The sequence below is a fragment of the Anser cygnoides genome, chromosome 3 (genome assembly GCF_040182565.1).
Source record: "Anser cygnoides isolate HZ-2024a breed goose chromosome 3, Taihu_goose_T2T_genome, whole genome shotgun sequence".
Classification (NCBI taxonomy): domain Eukaryota; kingdom Metazoa; phylum Chordata; class Aves; order Anseriformes; family Anatidae; genus Anser; species Anser cygnoides.
The window spans coordinates 92,165,913-92,187,471 of NC_089875.1; the positions used below are offsets into that span (position 1 = coordinate 92,165,913).

The following is a 21,559-nucleotide window of genomic DNA, read 5'->3' on the forward strand; positions in this document are numbered from 1 at the left end:
TTACATTTACAGTTTTCTTTCAACGAGTATTCTGATCATAATTTTCTATTAAATTCCACAAAATACCTACTTATTCATCCACAATGTCAGCTTTATGCAATTTTTGACAAAACCATCAAAAGAGAAAAATACCGGAACACAGTTATTGTCAAATTTTTCAGCACCACATTTGATGTCTGTGACTCACTGGGACTCAACGTAACAAGCATGTATGTCCATGAAAACAAATATAAAAAGGTCATGTTTCAGCAACCATCCAAAACTAGAGGCACTGAGTGCATTTTACACTAGCACCAAAAGGATCTCTGGATACATAATTTTTGATCCATAACTGTATCTAGGAGCACCTTGAAAAGTTGTGCATTCATCTCATGACAAAGTCCCACTTTGACCCAGAGCAATTAACATTGTTTTTTCTTACGACATGTATATGCTCAGTGAATGTTAACTTCAGTGGGATCTGCACACAGTGACCACTGTTTCTTTCTTAGAAAGAAAAGTCAGGAAAAGACAGAATTTGTGTGACCATCCTTGGCTTTCCACCTAATTGCTAACCTCTGTCTAGAATGTGGAGAAGACAGATTTACATCCTGCTTGTCCCACTTCCCATGAAATTTCCCCTACCATCACACTGTTCAAGAGCTAAAAAGTGGAAATGGTGAAGAAACTCTATGCTTTTCCTGTTGAAACCTGGCTACTGGTAGCCAGGTAAACAAGATACATAGGGGAAGAAAGAAGGAAACTTGTGATCCAGTCTCATCCCACATTATTATTTTTCCTCCAAAGGCAGTCACATATAAAATGAATAAACAGGCCTGGACATAGGCCTGGAACCCATACCTTAATCCTAGCACCTGAGAATAATTATCATTTTATGGCAAGTTTATTTAAGCCCTGACTTAAAATCAATCACAAATTAAACAATCTAATAAGCTATATAGTAGGTTAAGTCAGAATTGCCCCGGGCAGAGATTTTTGTACTTCTGGAATGGTTGGTTTTGGCTGCTGTTCAAAACAGCATCCTGGACTAGTTTGAGTAAATCTAGTAATACATGATACACTTTTTTTTTTTTTCTTTCCAGAATTAAAAGTAAACGGACTCACTAGGAAGCTCTGTTTTCAGAAATGAATGTACTTCAGCAACAAGTAACACAGACCCCACAATTTATTTTCATGCTGTTTCTTAAGCCAGATCTAAGCCTGATTTTGTGAATTTCTATGTGATACTAATACTAAAAGTTTAAAATAAAAATAAATATATGGCTGTAGAATACTTTTATGTACAAGGATCACATGTTTGAGCCCTGCAGCTTTTACAGAGTGTAGTATACAGTGTTAAGGAAAGAATACTCATTTTCTAGTTTCTAATCAGACCAATGCAAGAATGAGATAAATCCCATCATCATCTACCTTATAATGCTCTCAGTGACTTAACTGCAAGATATAGGGGCATAAAATCTCTTATCCAGGAGAATACGAAAAAGCAAAAGCAAAACCAAAGCCAAAACAAACAAACAAACAAAAAAAAATCCATACCATATGTACCTGAAAATATAGGGACAAAACAGGCAATTGTAGGGAAGTATAAATAAAATCCAGTACAATAAGTACATAACCTTTTGCACCAAACTTACATTTTTGATCTTTAAATAATAGTATTTTTTAAAAGTTTGGGTTTTCTAATATGTTTCATTTTATTGTAAAGAATGAGTAATGATATACAAATTGTATTAGGACATGAGATATACACTTATCTAAGAACTGTACTTTTTTAATGTATTATTTTACCAAATATCTATGCCAAAAATTTCTTGCTCTGTTCCTGTATCTGTTTTGTTTTATGTGACAAATGGATTCTATGCCTGCATTCTTAGACATGATAATCCACATAGGAAAATCCATACAGAAAATTCAGCTTTCATACTAGAATGAAAATAACCTAGTAGTTGAATACTGATTTTTGGTGTTGATGTTAATGTTATTATTATTGTTCAACAGTTTAGTCATGTGAAGTCTATTCCTATGGTATCCTCATTTAGAAATCTTTTTACTGTTGTCACATAGAAGTGTTTATGGTTTCCTCTTTTATAAAACTAAGACTATGTAAATGAAAAACAAGAACATTTTATTGTTTGTAGGTTGATCTACTTCCCATTGACTGTTTTTCTATTTCCACTTGAATTCAACAAATAAGCAGAAGAGAAGTAGAGAAAAGGTGCGAAGCCCAAAATAGCTGCTTGAGTCATCAACAGATTGTCTGAAATGATTCAAACAGGTGTTCGTGAGAGCATGAGCTCAGGACTGTGGGGGTGAAATCCAGAAGAGATCAAACTACTTTAAAAAGGTCCTGAAGAACAAAGAGAAAAAAAAAACAAACCACAAACAAATAAACAATACCCCCCTCTCCACCTACCCCTCCCTCTCCTCCTGTTCTGAGTACAGCAGGACAACAGAGGTCACCTCAGTAAAGGCTGAGCTCCTTTTCTTTGGACTGAGGCAGGACAGGAGAGACTCGCATGCCAGCACCAAGACCAGCACTACATCCAGGGAGGAGGGAGTGTACTACGTTGGTGCAACACTCATCAGCACATGCCTGAGTGGGTGGATGGGTGTCCCACCAGCTGAGAAGCACTATGACCAGCTGATACTGCTGTGAGTCAGACACAGTCCAAGTCTTTCACAGGTAAAACTTGATGGATTTTGGATTCCAAAAACTGCACTACTTTTGCTTTTCATCAAATTAATTAAAATTAAATTCATTAAAATGAGCTCCAGCAAAGTCTCCAATGGAATTCTTTTATGCAGGCTAGGACGTCACAGTCAGATGGGTGAACAACCAAATGGGTAAAAAACTGTTTGGATGGTTGGCTTAGAGTGTACCGGTTAATGGGTGGCAATTCACCTGGAGACAGATAGCAAGTGGAATACTAAAGGGGTCTATCCAGGGTCCTGTGTTTAATGTCAGTGAACTGGAGTAGGCAGTGGAGTTCTTGCTCTTTGCAGATAACACCAAACTGGGAGGGGAGCAGTCTATATGCTCGAGTGCACTTCTACCATCCAGAGAAACCTAGACATATTGGAGGGTTGGGCAGTGAGCACAGTATGGACAGTGAGCTGAGTGTAAGTCAACAGCATGTCCTGGCAGCACAGTTGGTCAACAGCATCTGGGGCTGCATCAACAGGAGCACAGCCAGTAGACTGAGGGATGGATTTTCCTCCTTTGCTCAGCACTCATTAGACCATATCTAGAATACTGTGTCCAATACAACTGATTCATCCAATCCAAGGAAAGCTTGATAAACTGGAGTGAGTTTAGGGAGGCCACCAAGACACTTGGGGGGTAGAGCACTCGCCTTTGAGGAGTGACTGAGGAAAATGGGCCTCTTCAACCTGGAGAAGACATGGCTTCAGGAGCACCTAACAGCAGCTTGTCCAGGGCTGTAGGGTGCTCACAGAGATGTAGCCAGTGTTTTCACAGGGATTTGTGGTGGGATGACAAAGGACAATAAGGATAAATTGAAACAAGAAAGGTCCAGACCAGATATATGCAAAAATTTTTAACCATGAGGAAAGATAATGAGTGGAGCAAGTTTCCCAAGGGGCTTGTGCAGTCTTCACAATTGGAGGTTTTCAAGACTTGACTATATAAAGCCCTGAGCAACCTGTTCTGACCATAAAGCTGACCCTGATTTGAGAATGAGGTTAAACTAGATGATCTTCCAACCTGAACAATTCTGTGATTCTAAAATAGCTCACAGAGCTCTTAAAAAGGTTCTGGAAATTTGAGCAGAGACCACATGCTGCTAATATCTACCCAATCTCTTTTCTTAGCCCACATACAATCAAAATGTCTGGTTTGTTTAGAAATAGCAAACTGAATGATAAAGTTGATGTATTTTGAGAAACAGACTGGCAGGCACTTCTGAGAAGAATGTTACTTTCTCCTCTGAGGCAGGTAACAGTTGTATGAATGACAATGTTTACTGATCTTGGGTAAGAGAGATCTGCTCCCAGAGGTTCTCTTGAGAATTTAAAAGTAGGTAGTTAATTCAGCTGATGTTAACAGGTTCTGTCAGAATTTGGCATGGTGAAACCGTGTTGCTTAAACAGACCCTCTCCTGTAATAGTTACTCATTTAAGAGGGCTCTCCAGTTAGTTGTTTCTGAGTTCCCAAATACACAGCTGTGTGTGTTGCAATGCGCTCCAACCGATGACCTATTTACTGTTGGGTTTCTGCAAGGGCTGACCCATGCCAGTGACTTTGTGGCCCAGTTGTTCAAAAAACTGTTGCACACAAAGAAAGAGATGACAATCAGCAGTGAAGGTACTAATTTGGCAGCTGGGTACTGGCAAAAATGGAAGGACATATTTGCCCAGGCCCTACTGTTTAAATGGATGGTATCCTCCTGAAGTTCTCAGGGCAAGAGCTGAAATACAGAGTGTGCTGCTTGAGGCATTAAATTCCCTACTTCCTCACTGATTTTCTAACACAACCTTAATGCTGTGTTAGCATCATTTTTCTGTTCATTCCATCTGCTCTTAGGTCTCCCCCGCTGTTTCCTAGGAGATATATTGCCATGATGCTTGCATCTGTAAGTCAGTGGCAGATATGGGGCAAGAGCCACATGGTTAGAGACAGCATTAATGCCACCTGAACATTTGCTGGGTTCTCAGGGGATCCCTCCACCCACTGTTTCTCAAAACCTGAGGGAGCCTTAGTTACACAGTCAGCTGCTTCAGAGTGCTGTGGGAATGTTATGCTGTGGCTTCTCAGCTCCTATTTGCTTCTTTCAGACTAGAACCTCTACTAAAAAAAAAAAAAAAAAAAAAAAAGACTGAAATCGAGTTATTTTTGTTCAGTTGGCCTATTTGGTGACCATTCTAATCCTGTCATCTATAAAATTTTACGACTTTTTTTTTTTTTTCCCCAAACACATCAGATATAAAATTCCAGCCTTTTTCATATCTTTGCAGGTATGGTTTAAGAGATGAAATCCAAAATGTAATAGCAAGCATAATAAACTGGATATTGCAATTAAACCGTGCTGACACAGAATATCAGGGTTGCTAAGTCTTGCCTTGTGCTCTGGTCCATGGTCTTCCCGTGGGAGGTACACATAAATCTGACTATGACCAACAAAATGTGCAGGGCTTTATGACATTTCTAAAACTACGCCTGTTTTTCACAAGTGACCTAAACTCCAGCAAGAAATTCTCAAGTACAGTCAGAAACAGATAATATGGAAAATAATTAATTTTTGCCCATCTGTATAATTCATTCTATGGTTTATTTTAAATTTTATTCAGCTTTGCTTTCTTAGCAGGGAAAATAGGTAAACAGGAATTGTTTACATCAAACAGCTAATGTGTTTTTATTTAGGCAGAACTGTGAACAAAACAATGTATTTTCTAAATGTATGCAAACAAAAAGAGAATTTATGAAAAAATCAACATAATATTAATCAATAACTTGTTGGGAGTAGAGAATCTGTTCATTAAATGGGAACAGACACATAATAAAGATTTATTGTTTGAATGCCAAATGTCCACATATAGAAGAAATAAAGCCAATTTTCTTGATGGGAAGAAGAACATTAAGAAACAGATACTATAGCAAGAGATACATTACAGTGAAACCTATGAATCACTGATAGATATTTCCCCAGTGAAAGCTGTCAGTCTCTTCAAAGTAAAAACTTATTGCTTTTGTAGATCATCATTCTTATTAGAACATCTCACAGTATTTGTGAAATAACATATACTTGAGCATTTAGGTTATACATGAAAAATGTTACCTTTCTCTAATTCAAGAGACTTAATTTTAACTTTACTACTAAATTCACCTGTAAAAAGACTATCCCTAGTGTATCAGTTGCATTACAGGTATCCTCACATTTAAATAAGATTATGGGTCTAACATGTGACACTAAGATTTACCCTGGAAAAGAAAACAAGAAACAGAAAGAAATACTGGAGTAAATTAGTATGCTTATCATGCCTAGTATAACACTGATTATATTGAAACATGATATGTAATTAATTTTGTAATATTCCTCCAAATTCAGCCTTCAGTGACCTGTGCTTCAAGACAGAGTCTCACAAAATAGAGATCTCTTACAAAGTTTGACATATTAAGAAGGCTTTGAATAAAGTTCTGGAAAATCTTGGACAAACATACTGAAAACAGCAGCAGATTTCTGAGCTGGGCCTTCAGTAAAATGCACGGCACGTTGGGCTAAGAAGGAATAAAGTAGCAAGGAATTTCTGCTGACAGAAGGCTTTTCTTTTTTTTTTTTTTTCTATTCCAATCCAAATCTTCCTAAAGGAACCAAACCACTCCCCCTGTCCCCCTCAGGTCTGTAGGCATTCTAGAACTAGATAAGAAGACTATGACCTAGACCACCGGACTAATGTTGGTGTCCTTGAGTTACAATTTACATACTTAAACTGGAGAAACATTCATTTTTAAACAACAAATACCAGAAATGGAAAAGCTATGGTAGCTTTAAAGAATTTAAACTACTTCTACATGATCTTTTTTACTGAAAAAGGCAGAATTTAGCTGAACCAAAGACAGTGTAATATTCAATCTCAGTCTTCACTAAAAAACTTTTTGTCTCAGTTTTTGTAAAAACTTCAATAATATATTCAACCTTAATAGATCAGAGCTAAACCTAACATGGTAAGTATATATATTTCAGAGGCTGGACTAGGTGGTCTTGGATGCCTCTTCCAACCTAGATGATTCTGTGTGATTCTGTGTGATATATGATTTACATAAAGCAAAAATAAAATAACAGAAAATGTGCACTTATCTAGACCAAGAGAGTCAATATTTTTTTTTGTCACGGATGTCAATTTGTGCATTAAAGTGAACCACAGAAATTTCCTAGAGATGGAAGAGCATTGGAATGAACAAGAGTCGTTGGTGCTGTTTTTAATGCAGATAGAGACTAGTTTGCAGAACTCTGCAAAGAGTTCTGTTTGTTATAAATACATGTTCAGTATGCTTAATTTACACACTATTCAACTTTAAAATGAAATTAATCTTTGACTAGACTTAAAAACACACATTCTCAAAGGGAATATACACACATATAGAGCTTGGGACAGTTTAAATTCAGAAGCGAAACCAGATCACAACATGCTGAAACAGAACATTCTTCAACTTTGTGAACATCAGCAGCCTACTATGGACACTAACTGGGTGCCCCAGTAGTAAAAATTGTGTGGACATAAGAATGAGAATGGAATGGAATAAATAAACACTCATTTATGGTATATCACATTCCTCAATTTTTCCCTGATACTTTGAAAAAACTGAGTTCATTTTACCATAAAACACCACCTCAGTCATTAGTACAGAAAAAAAAATATGTTGACTTGAATAGTATATTATTGTTCATAAAATTTTTTCCAAAGTTTGACCCATAACTTTCAAACTCTAAAACCCATTTTTTTATCTATAGTAAGTAACAATATCCCAGAAAAAAAATCTAAAAATGTTTTTCTTCTTAAACCATAGCTAAGGCACAGATCTTCTTTCTAAAGTTCTCATTTCCATACTGAATTTTCCAGCTCAGCAAAATGAAAACATATTTTTTCCTACGGATGTCAGCGTTGTAACCTATATCTAAGGACTAAAAATCAAACAGTGGCTTCTTCTGGTCATATATGAACTTGGAAAATATAGAATTCAGAACTTGTTTGGAAACACATCCGATACCAAAATGGATATGTATTTACAAACATACCAAAGCCATGGCCAGGTTTTCTGATTATTTTAATTTGACTAAGCGCTTGCTAAACCTTGGCTTTTGCTGGACATTTTTTGATGGTGCATTCATAAGCTAGTCTCTTACAGTTACGAAAAATTCACAGGTCAGTGAACGTAGTAATAAAAAGAATTTCGGTCTAACAAGGAATATCTTCCTTGGTATAAAAAGTGTATTCTGCCTTTTATCCATTAGGGGTACTCCCTGGCTAGAAGCTCCCTGGTGGTACGTGTATCAAAAACAAGACATGGATTCAAAAAGAAGACAAGTGTAGTAGAAAGAGATATTTTACAGTCTTTTTTCAGACCATATATTAAAAACTTAAACCTTGTGATGTGTTGTTTTTTCTGTCAATAATTTCCTCTGGACATCTCCATTCTTAGGATCTGCAGTTCTCAAAGATAAGTCAATATAATATCTTTGCACTTTTAGGAGTTCAAGGATTTCGGGAAGCAGAAGTGAGGGAGCTCAGCGAGATTAAGATTCATACAATGGATCAAGATTTAGGGCATCTTTGAGTTCAGTGTTCCCAGACTGAAGCATTGTAGTAAGGCTTCCAAAATACCTAAGGAGTGTGTTCTCAAACACATATATGTCTGGTGTCCTCAAACCCTGATTCCACAATGGCACTACAACCAGCAACTTTTAGCTACAGAAACTTCTTGAAATACATAATAAAATAGTATAAATGACTATACATATCGTTGCTGAAATTCTAGAGAGGCTAAATCCTTCTTCTGCTTTCCTCTGTTACTGGCGTTCTGAAGTCACTTGCACATTTCAGACTTTTTTATCCCCTGAATAAAGTCTCCAAGACTCATGTGTTTTCCTTCTGCAAAACCATATTTTATTCATTTGCATTTCTACACAATTTCAAAACTTCAAGTAATAATAGTATCTTAATTTCAATAATTTTGTTAAATTTTATATTGGAAATGATGGATATTTTGAATGTTTTTCAAAGTACAGCTATGTGGCTCCTATTGAATTTATGATACTTCAGGCAACAAAGTTTCTAAGAACTCATTTGAAAAGAATAAATGATTAATTATAGACATGTTATAGAAACACTAGTCATAGCAGAATGATGAAGGTATTTCATTAGATATTGGTAAAATTAATACAAACAGTGTATTATGTAGTTTAAAATGATGGGATAAAGAATTAGTTCACAGATACTTGCTCACTCCAAACCATAACATCTCCAAACCCTTCTATCACATATAGACCTATCCATGCATTGCGTTCTATTTTATATTCCAAGCTATCATGTAGCTATACTTAATTTTAAACAAGCACTTGTCGTCACTTCTGAATGTTGCCTAGCATCACTAGACACTGGGAAGTTCCTCAAAACAATGACACAGTTGCTGTACAGGAAAGAGGCAAATCATGAATATCTTCAGAAAGTCTGAGAACAGATTACTAATAAATCAGCAATCTATTGCTAAGTAAGGTACGCAGGGTTGTTACTTTCTTATAGCTACATCAGCCAGAGATTTAACAGTTCTATAGCTTGTTATGTCTGCTTGTGCACTTTTTCAAGAGTAGTACTCTTAACTTCTAAGCAATTTCTACTTGCCTTTTGAGTACCAGCATGTTAATAAAAAGACAAAAACACTGTAGCACAATCCTATTACAACTATTATAATGAACACGAATTTGTGCTTTTGATGTTGAGTCTTTGAACTTTTTTGCTTTGAAATTCAGTTAGAAAACATACAAGTCTACCACAGAGAGCACAGCTTATCCAGAGGGAACAATACCAAAAGGGATTTTTGGAGGGGAAGAAATGACTATGAAACATGGAAAATACTTTCCCTTTTCTGTTAATAGTCTACCAAAGATGCCAAGTCCTATAAATAAAGGTCTAAATAAATGCAATTATTTTAAGGTAAACACAAATAAAATAAAGGCATCAATATTTACGTGCAAATGTTATACTATCTATCATACCTTGTTATGTGTCTGAGTTTGTCCAACCAGGATAAGGATATTCGATGAGATAATAGAAAGGCAGAAATTGATTAGAATTATTGACCTCTCAGATCTGATGTACCTGTTCAAATAATTAAAAACAAAACAAAACAAAACAAAAAAAAGCACAAGAGTGTAAAACTTTTCCAAATGGAAAACAACTAGTAAATCATGCAAAACTTTAATGCAATTCTTAGAAATGTTAGAGAGATGTACTCCAAAAACTGTGAAAACTTTCATGTGCTCAGAGTATCAGTGAGCTAACATGTTTCAAACATAAGAACTACGGTATTTGGATAGATATTCTGCAATTTCCTCTTAGTTTCTTGCTATATTTAAAAAAAAAAAAAAAAAGATTCTATCAATGCTTCTTTTCAAAACTGCTGGCAAAACTTTTCTGACACCATATGGATGATAATGGGATTGGATGCATTCATGTAATTTATGCTCCCTGCTCATCCCTGGGAATATCCACAGCTGGCATAGACGAGTCACCAAACTAACTTCAGAGAAATGTGGTGATTTACATGAAGAGAAGATCTGGTCCACAATGCGTAACTAAGATGCAGATTGGTTGATGATACTATAGCAGTGCACTTTGAAATGCATTATTGTTATAACAATAACATTAATCTTGAAGTTCCACCACATTTACAAATAATTTGTGTGGAGAAGTAATAATACTGTAAGATCTTCATCTTCATAAAACCTAATGCCAAAAATAGCTTTTACAGAAAGATTTAAATTATAGCAGTGAGCATCACACACTCTCTTGCCAACTTATTACACTCATTTTACAAGTATGCTTAGGATGAAAAAGTACACATACTCTTATTACCAACTTCCTTACAAGATGCAAATGTTCTCATTTTTCTGTATACAGCTTTTATATACTAGAGCACAGAAAGAGAATAATGGTGGATTCAATTGAAGTACCTTACTGACCCAATTTTCAGAGCTGCTAACAGAGTAAATTTGACTACTAAAGTTAATGAAAGTTAAGGGTGCTCAGTTTTCTGAAGACTATGCCATATATTAACATATTTTATGACTATATTATGACTATATATGTTATACTATATAATTATGAACTGAGCTTAGTTAATATTGCTTTCTCCTCCTGAGCTGTACACCCATAACTGACAGTCTGAGGTCATAGCAAGGGGTGATGTACCCATAAGAGATGCTCAACTTTGGACCTGTAATAAATCATAAATCATTTTACTCAGCTATCATTTAAGTTACCGTTACATTTTTTACATAAGAAGACAGAACAACCCTGATACCACAATTCACATATTTTTCTAAAAATATAACAGTGCCGTTAAGGCTAAGTCTATGTATGCAAACAAATACAGAAAGTCTAATGCCTTTGTCTAGACGGACAGTATGCTGCTACTTTCTAACTTGTTAACTATTGATTCACTTGGGCCAGATCCCAACACTGAGTATCTACGGCCTATAAAGGATCTTAGTGGTTGTGTAAATACAGTGCAAGGAGGAACTCAGAACATTGACTTAAGCTAGAACGATTTTAATCTTTCTGCCAATGCAGTAGTGTTGGCCCTTATTACTATGGAGGGGAAGGGAAGTTGAAGGGAAGGGAAGGCAAGAGAAGATATAGATATAGGCACGGGGTCAAAATATTACATTTATCCCCACCTCCAATTTTGTAAAAATAAGCAGTGAATCAAATACACATATAAATTCCATGGTCTATCTTCTTCTGACAGTTGGCTACTATATGCTCTCAAGAAACTTATTCAATGCAAATTTTAATGATGCAAATGACAGACCACTCAGTAATCATAATACTTTCAAAATATCTCACTGATAGAACATGGAGATTTTTCTGAGTTATATTCTCTTCAGCTGGATGGATGCAGAACCCTTGTTAGGTCCTCCATGATATACCACATACATTTTGTCTCAGCTTGAAAGTTAACATAGTGGAGTAGACAAGTTCCACTGAGCATGACAGTATTTCCTTCCAAGTGCTAAATATATCAGGGAGTGCAAAAATAACACTATAATGCTTCAGATGGGAATATCCTGAAATACTCTCATTCTTAGCTTTGACAGATAATAACTGATAATCCTTTTACTTTTTAAAAATTATTATTATAACTTATGTAACTAGATATTCTATATTTACTATATATATGTCTAGTTCTGTGAATCTCTGCCTGAATAAGAGAGAGTGAAAGAGAAAAGAGTGTAAAGTTACCAAACTGCTTCTAAAAGCAAAATCCTATTAGCTGATTTTACTTTACTTTGAAATTTACTATTTTCTCCCTGTTTTTCTTCTTCTTTAGTTGAGAACCTACTTTTCTTGTATTATGAATCATAGTTAAGTGAAAACTCATGTTCTCTTTTTTTTTGGGGATATATTTATTACTTTATATCACACTTCCTCTCACTTTTCTATTTCTTCCACACTAACACATTACGTTATTTCTCGTCTCAAAATTAATTACATCACAAATTCATTTCCTCCATGATTATCTATTGCACTTTTAAGTCAATCTAATTTTGTCATGTATTAGGCTCAGGACGGACAGAAAGTACATTACTGGACTGTACCACCACACTATTTGAGGCTGCTTCACTTTCTCACAGGAAACATATCTTGTAGAAAAACCATGTAAAATGTTTACTGGCACTATAAATACCTCCCTGGAAAAGCAATATTATTCACACCGAAGAGGGTAAAGTGGGCTATACCATTGCCAGTAAGCCAAGAGAGGAAAACTAATTGATCACATCAACAGATATAGAAATCAAAACATGCACTACATTTTAAAATTAGTATAATTATCATTTTTCAAATAAGAAATGTTTCAACTAATAGTCTCTTTAAATTTTAATTCAACTAAATATAACTATGCATTCACATTCAACTTTGTCAATCCATTACATACCTCCATAACGCTGCATAGACAACGGCTAGGGTGATCAAGGCCAAGCATGAAAGACCACTGCCTACTATTAAGGTTACTGAGGGTGTACCAGATGATTCCATGATCTGTAGGTTACAACAGATAACCATGAAGGAAAATCATCCTCCAGCAATTAAAACAACAGTTCAACACAAGAAAGCTCTAAAAACAAAATGATAAATCCAGCAACCACGTCAGAGATAGCTTCAATAATATTATTTATGAAGCAGAAATCAACTTAATACCAAAAATGATTCATACATAACTCTGAGATCTGTTTCATTATTGATACAATCCTCAGAGGCCTTTGAGCTTTAAAATGCCTTATAATACCTGCATAATATCTAAAAAAAAAAAAAAATAGAAAAAATAGTAATATTACAATGTAATAGAAGATTATAACATGAACGCAAGTTTGAAGTACCTGTTAAAATTAATTTTAAAATATATTTTCTCTTGAGAAACAGCAACATTTGGAATTGTGTATTAAAGAAACAGCTTGGTTTTACCCTAATATATTAGAGATCATCCTGTAATTTTTCCCAGAATTTGGTTCATGCTTATTGAAGAATTATCAAACTTTCTGACTTTTAATAACTTTGACTTCAATCTACTATTCTCACACACTTAATTTGCTTGGGCCTCTGACCATCTACAAGGAATGGCAAGATATCTATGACAACAATATCATAAGCCTTACATAAAGAAACTGGAAATTTAGAATTAACCCATTTGTACTATGTGTATTAATAAAATATGAAAATAAATAAATGACCTTGAAAACAAACTAGCTTTTCCTGCCACAAAAGGAGCTATTATCATCAGATATCAGGTAAGGTTTTCCCTCCATGTATAGGTGTTCATGTTCAGCAATAGACATGGTCTTTGCTAATAAAAATGGGGAAGAAAAAAGGTAGACCTAAAAGTTTAAAATGATACACTGTCTGGTTTACAAAAATGCTCAGGGAGGTATTGTAAATTATGTTTTATCAAGATAGCTTTTGTCACCCAAATAGGAGATAAGACTGAGGTACTTTTAGGCCACATCTCAGGCAGAAAGTAACATTTTATTCCAGCCACTTTGTTCCAAAAAAGAGTCTGATCATATGCTTCTAAAACCAGGAACATGAAATTATACCTTAGCATTATAACTTCACAAATATTTGCTTTTGAACTATTTTTATATTCAATATTACTGTGTCTGCTCATATACTTTATGTTCCCTCTTTTACATGCAAACTTGTTTATTTTTGTTACATGGTATCAACAGCTACATAGAAAATCTGTGCTGAAAATGTCCAATGCAGATCTGCAATCTGTTTAACTACAGTATCTAGGGTTATCCTACCAAGAGCAATAATAAAGCCCTGTACAATCTCCTGAAAAGGCTTGCAACCTTTAAAAAGCTTGTTAAGTTGATAATTGTTCAATACAAAAGTTTTCAACACACTTGCATTACAATTAGAAGGCTTTCTCTGAGAAATCCAGAGTTCGAGAACATGTAAATTTCACGAGGATTTAGTTATATCACAGAATCTGGAATTCGCTTCTCTGAGACACTGTAGACACCAGGAGACTAACAACATTAGCCTACCTGGAATATTAAACAATTCCTCAATGCAACGTCTGAAATATACCTGAGAGGAAATCTCGACCAACCCCCCCTCGCCCCCCCGCGCTATTGCCTTTTGCATTTAAACTGGATTTTTTTTTCCACCCCCTTTTGTTACTTACTATTTCTCTAGGTTGCTGAGCCAAAATGGCGAAGGTAGAGAGACGATCACATAAGCATTTCGTATGGGATGCATCGGTAAGCACAGTTTTACATCCCTGGGTGGACCAGGTTCCCAAAGAGTCGTTCCTGCAAAGGAGAGAGAGAGAGAGAGAGGGGAAAAAAAAAAAAAAAAAAAAAAAAAAAATCGGGATAATTACGCCTGACGGCCAATTCCGCGAGGAGACAATGCAGCTGAAATCGCGAGGAGAGTGTAGCGTGTAGTTCCCGGACAGCGGCGAAGCACTTCGAGTGGGGCAGCGCCGGCCCCGGCGGCGCCCCCGCGGCGCAGCGGGGCGCGGAGCACGGAGCGCGGAGCGGCGCGGAGCTGTCCGGCGCCGTGGTGCTGAAAGCCCGGCGTGCTGCGCTGCGCGGAGCCCCGCCAGCCGCGGCAGCAGCCGCCCCCTGCGCTGCCAGCCACCTCCGAGCCTCACCAGAGCACTGCGAAAAACTCATCGGGGGAAGAGGGGGAGGCTTTCTCTCTCTCTCTCTCTCTCTCTCTCTTTTTTCATACCGGCTCAGTTTCTGTCCCCTTTTGCAAAAAAATGTGGTGGTCGCTACTTGTAGTGTCTTTTTTTTATTTTCTTTCTTTGTTTTCTTTTTTTTTTTCTTTTAATTTTATTTTTTATTTATTTATTTATTCACTCTGTGTGTGTGGATAGTTTTAAAGGCAGATGGTTCTCAAACGCCTGTCTGGGTTATGCCAGTTGGACAGGGAGATGCCGGATCTTCTGTTCTGATGGCTATTTTTGCCGTGGATTTTTTTTTTTTTTTGGTTGTTGTTTTTAGTGATCAGCCTTGGAAATTTCACCCTGGAAACGGCAGCATCAGATGCCTCCAACTCTTGCCTTAGCTCCAGCAGAGGGGTGGATTTCAGTACAGCAGCACACAACATCACCAAAGAGACACACGAGTTCGCCCTCCAGACATCACTCAGTCAACTCGCCTTTCCCTAGCTCCCTCCCCCTTCCCGATTTCTTTTTCTTGGGGTGGCAGCACCACGCTAACCCCAAGCCAAAGAGATCATTTGCTGGCACTTTTCACCAACCGCCCCTAAACAAAACAAGATGATTAACACAGCTCCCGAATTCAATTAGACATTCAACATGCTAATGCGAGGTCTGAAACCCACCCCAGCAAAACAATAAAAATGGTATCAACCCACGTTTTCTTTGTGCGGGCAAGGAAAGAGAGAGGGAGAGACAAAAAATCAGTTCTCCTTTTTTCCTGGATTGCGGGGGGGTGGGGTGGGATCATTTCTACAGGAAAAAAAGGGGTTGGTTTCAACTAATTCAAACCTATTATCTTTACATATGTTATGCTTAAAGAACACCAATTGGGTTCTTCTTGTTTCCCCTCCTTTCATGTCCAGGGAACAACTGCAGGACTCTGCTGGCAGCAGCACCGTGTGCGCTGTCAATTCCTGTCAATATCACCTCAGGTCACTAAATGACTCGAAAACACAGAAGCGAAGGTGGAGGAATAATAATTTCCAGTCACTGGGATCACCCTTGTTTCACCTCTTCTGCCTCAACAACCCACCCTTATGAGTGGCTATATGTGTCAGGGCGCTCATGAAAAGACAATTTGTTATCCCAAGTCCACTCAGAATGCAGTTAGCCCTAGCCCACCTCGGCATTGTGCGCCACTAGCTTTTGAACGCACAACAGATGTAACCCTTACGCACTATTGTCTTTAGAACAGTGCCCTGTAATAAGCAAAACAAAAGGCAACTAAGGGAAACAATTGAGAGAAAATCACCAATTCTTCAAGTCACTAAAGCTGTCTGTTAGCTTTCCTTCACAAATTGTGTCTTTCAGAGAGCCACATGTTAAATAACATCCACTTTGAAAAATATAGTTACACATTCTATATTCTGAGGCATTATCTTCTGGACAACCTAACCAATTTACTCTATTAACTTTCCTGCCTCTTATCTTATTGTGACACACAGTTAAGGCCAAATGAAATACATTTATCTGTGCTGATTAAATATAAAATAATGATAGCTTAAGAGAAATTGACATATTTTTAAAACAAAAGGATAATATTATTAATTCTGAGAATAAGATTTAATATACTGAATTCACCCTATGCTGAAAAGTACAATGCATCCAGTTAACACTAAATCCTTGCAGATGGTGTCCAATGTGGAGATTTAGACAAGTTCTAATTATAAAAGGTAGACAACCACAGAGATCAGCTTCATTTAAAACAAAACATCTGTTACAATTATAATTATATTTAAATTAGTAAAAATCATGGGCAGTCCACCAGGTTTAGAGGGACTTATTCTTCTCCTCAGGCCACTCATGCAAATATAAAATTCCAGTCACACATTCTCTGAGCAGTTCACTGTAGCACTATATCACCTGATATTACAAATACACTACATATTTTGCAAAACTACTTGAATATTATTGAAAATTTCAGTGGAATTTCCAAAAGTACTCTGGAGTGAAGAAAGTGCTCTAATTGAACTTACCAGTAAGACATTCATTGACAGGGCAGGAGCAGAGTCAGGCTAATATTGACACTTTTTGCATTTCATTGTTAATATGTTTTCAATGACACACTTCTATTTCTTGCCCAGCAGCATTATGTTTCAATATGTAACAGATGAAAATTCAGTGATTAAATAAGGTCTAGCTCTCCTTTCTAACCAATGCAGCTGAAAAAAATATCTCATTAATAAATATATTTGTAGCCTGTTGAAATGATGGCTGATAGAAGCTGTGCAGATTTTTACACTAACTCCATGAAGGAGACAGAATAATGAGCAGAATCCAGTGGAAAAGTGTAACTGCAATTTGTTGCATGATGCTCATGCCTGCAGAACTGTAAATGTATGATTACGTACTCAGAAATGCTGGACAGTTTGACTTGCTAGCATAAAATCAGCATTTGATTTTAGGTATAAAGTAAATAAGGAATGGAAATATGGATTTAAAACAGATACCTGATAATCAGTAGATCTCAATGCTATGCTTGTTAATCAAGTTCTTCACCTATGATCATCTGTCCCTCTTGTAAGACAGCCTTCCTGGGCTTGTCAGAATCTTTCACATATTTAGAAGTTTCATTCCTTTTTGGTGTGATTTTCTTTGAATATGTGTCTAACGTTTAGGGTTATATGAATATGCAAAAGGGCACCTATTATTCCTGTGGATCTTTCTTGTTATGCAGAAAGCTATAAAGGAGTGACAGGTAGTATTAACATGAGTTCTATTTATAGTAAGGAAAATTATCAAATTGAAAATATGTAGCAAATATAGATGTAGGTTCATGCCCATTATTGGCAATTTTGTACTGTTCCACTGAGCTACAGATGATTTAATCAACCTGGCAGAATTCCCATGGTATAAGCAGAGGAATTCCCAAGAAGCATAGATTCACCATTGCGGATCCTGTGTCATCCTGCAGCTTAGGCATGGGAAAAAGTGGGGAAAGCAGGGAAACAGAAAAAAAAGTCAGAGTAGGATGTAATTCAGCCCCATGGATCTTTGGCTAATATGGCATAAGCACCCCAAAAAAACTGCTCCAACATTTGATTATGTCCTTCTCAGGGTAGTCTTACAGTTAGAGAAATGCCAGTGTCTTTTCAAAACCCTTTTAGAGTTTAATGTAAACTTTTTATTTCTAATCAAGAATCGGGAACATACTGTGCAATAAAAATAATGGGCAAATGATGTACAGAAAAGTATTTTAATTGTATGTGATATAGAAGAAATAATGTGATTTTTGCTGTTTAATACTGTATCATGCAGTATTGCATGATATATAAGTGTTTCCTTCTACTGAAAACAATGACATGACTGTCTCAGATATTGAAATGGAAATACAGTTTATAGGATAGGAACATTTTTGTAGAATAAAAGACACAATTCACAAGCACAACTGCCAATCTGACACAGACTGATGATCAAGCTGCATTTATTATGCTAATAGTTATGTTTCCCCTATTTTGCAGCATTTTCCTTGGTCTCATGGCATGGCTTATCACTTATTATTCACATATTTTGTTAAATTTAATAATATACATCTCACTAATTGTATTGTTGTATCTACTTTAACATAGTGATGAATAAAAATCAGCTATGACATTGCTGTCAAAACCACTCACTTAGTAAAGAACTTAACCACATAATGTACACTGTCTACCTTATTTACTTTGAAGGATTTTATCCAATGTATCCAATTTATTTTTTATTTCATTTTATTTATTTATTTATTTTTAGGAACATGCTGTAAGAGGCATGAAAGAAAAAGGAAGTTATTTATCGATAACACTGTTAACTATTTTTCCCATACTGGCAACTAGTGATTCAAGTAGTGGCTTGGGTTTTTGATTGTCATAAACAAAGAGTTAACATCTTGGCTATACATGCAGCATGTTAGCTTACTTTAGTAATTTATTTGATGACTGATATATGTGTTTAATGTGCAACAAGAAATTACATATTGCGTATTACATTACTTAAATAACACAGTAGAAAGCAGAATACACAGAAGTTAGGAAATTCTAACATTAATTATCATAAGGTCATCTAAATTCTCCTCACTTTTGGAGCATGTACATTATTGTACATTGTTTTCTGTTCAGCCAGGTGCTGTTTTTCCATTAGGAACAGACTTTGGTATTCCAATTTTATTTTTGGTGACAAATAATGATAAATAATGAAGAGAAGAACAGGGAAAATGCAGACAAGATTTTTTTAGCCCAGCAAAAGATAGAAAATAAACTTATGGCCCTTATGAGTAGCAGATTATGTACACCATTGTGCCTGTTCAGATGTGCTAGCTGGCATATTAGTGAAGATAAAGTCCTTTCAACATCTGCTTACTTCTTTACGCCTGGATTTAAAATCTCAGGGAAGCCATAGGGAAGGCTGAACTGCAGGAGTCTCCTTTCAGTTGTGCATGTCCATATGTCTCAGGCTTGACCTAATCCTTAGTATGCATAATTTCTGCTGTGATCAATCTTATTCCTACCAGTAGTGTATAGCAACATCTGGTTTATCTCCACAGTTTTTCCTAATGTAAAAACAAACAAACCCAAACACACAACCAGCAACGAAACAGATGAATGCAAACACTTTGCATAATATTGTAACACATAGAAACTGTACTTTACCAAAGTATTGTTTACCCTGAAATTGTTAATATGATTAACAATATGTCTCAGGGCTTTCCTCCCCCTCATAAAATTTAGGAAAAATAATGCATGAAATTGTGGAGATGAAATGAAATGGACAAAAAATATAACTTTCTTATGATTACATGTCTAATACAATACAAATGTCCCCAAAAGGATCTCCGAATTTTGTGAGGTATTAGAAGAAAAAGATCTGTGATGGTTACCTTGCAACTGGATCTCCAACTAAAATACTGCGGGGAGTTCAATTTCCTAAAGAATAAGGCCACCTTTCTAAATAAGGCACTGAATTGTTTAATTTTCCACAATGACATACTTATCAACGTAAGTTTTTTTTTTTTTTTTTCTAAACAAGTGTGCATCTAGGCTGGAAATCAAGTTTTAGTCCAATGTGATTTAAAACAGGTAAGATATTAAACCCTAAAAAATAAGTTTTACAACACAACCATTCTAGTTATAAGCATAGATTGTCACATTAACTTTCTATAATGTCCAACACATAGTAAGATCGGGGGGGAAACCAAAAATTCCCTTGATTGTCAGTTTGACCACTACCCAAATAATTCACCCAAAGAAAAGCTATAGAAGAGAGTATTAATGCTTGGGGTAATATTTTAATACTCTGTATCCTTCCTGTCCATGCAGTTTAGGGCATAATCTAGAGAACAACATGCATAAACTGTACTGTGATCAACAGTCTCTCTGACATCAGCATACTGCAAGTGTGTCAAAATATAACAGGAAAAGAAACTCTAAAGGAATAAGATGATGAAAATGGTATGAAATAAGTACCAGGAGTTTCCTGCCTCCTACTGCATATTACTGCTATAATGCAAACTTACAGGAACAAAAAAAACCTAATAGATGGACACTTGAGCAAGAACATTCTCCCTCTTTTCTCAAGACTATAGAAAAAATCCAAGATGAGTATTACTACATCCAAAAACTGAGGGAAGTGAATTCCTTTCCATAGCTTTATCTCTGTCCTTGTAGATGCTCCCAGATGAAGCACAGGAGTAAGTAGTGGGCATTCCTGTCATGCTTATGCTGCCAAAGGATGTGTACATCTGCTAAGGATTTATGAGAACTATGATTTCTTTCCCAATGGACCTACAGGGTGAATGGATCAAACAAGAGGCCACAATTTCCTTCCAGGGTATTCTATTTCCCATAGAAATATTCCTATTTCCCATAGAAATATTCCTATTTCTCATAGGAAGTGACAGAGAGAGATGTCTTATTTTCTTAAAAGCCATAATAATTAGAGCAAATTGGTCAACTCCACTGCAAATTCTACAGTGAATTGCTGCCTCCCTTCCTTCCTGATGACTTTTCATTTATTTAGTATCAGTCTTTATTCTAATTTTGTCTTTGATTTAAATACACTTCTGTGAAGTTCATTCACTGTGACATGGAAATATACCTGATAATACTGAGTGACCAACTCAGCAAGAATCATGTTACATTTTGAAAGCATTTACTGCTTAACTGGGGGTATATTTAGAGACAGGACTCTTTGTTTAAATTTTTGCATGACAGATTCTTTTTCTTGGGGCAAAAGTTCATATAGAGACGGTATGTTAAAGGATATTTTCTCAAAGTTTGCAGTATTGAGTTTAGAAGCATTTTGGATAAGAATAAAATTGCTCATTTTCAACTAGGTTAATTTTGTAGGATAAAATTATCAGATGTTTAGTAGAAAAAAGGCTTAGTTTAACAAATATTTTATTAGCTTTCACTCCTCACAAAATCAGTACAATCTTTCATGTGTTCAGACTATATAAATACTTGTGTAGATTTATGGTGATCTAAGGAAACATTGCCATGTAGTATTTTTCCAGTGATGAACCTGTGAGATCTTTCACGCTCTACTATTATTCATAGACACTCCTAGCAAAAAGGAATGTGAATTGTACATTACCAGGGGCTTGAAAAGATTAGG

At 36.1% G+C, this 21,559-nt stretch overlaps 1 protein-coding gene across 7 annotated transcripts in view; it reads right to left on the bottom strand.

The window, feature by feature from the left end:
- ADGRB3 (adhesion G protein-coupled receptor B3) overlaps positions 1–21,559 on the bottom strand; it is a 469,357-nt gene that overhangs the window by 85,803 nt on the left and 361,995 nt on the right. For all 7 annotated transcript variants that reach the window (XM_048077466.2, XM_048077468.2, XM_048077470.2 and 4 more), the window contains 3 exons: positions 14,426–14,552; positions 12,674–12,777; positions 9,732–9,834 (listed from right to left, as the gene is read on the bottom strand). In XM_048077466.2, coding sequence (XP_047933423.2) covers positions 9,732–9,834; positions 12,674–12,777; positions 14,426–14,552 — 334 coding nt within the window. The remainder of the gene's footprint in view (positions 1–9,731; positions 9,835–12,673; positions 12,778–14,425; positions 14,553–21,559) is intronic.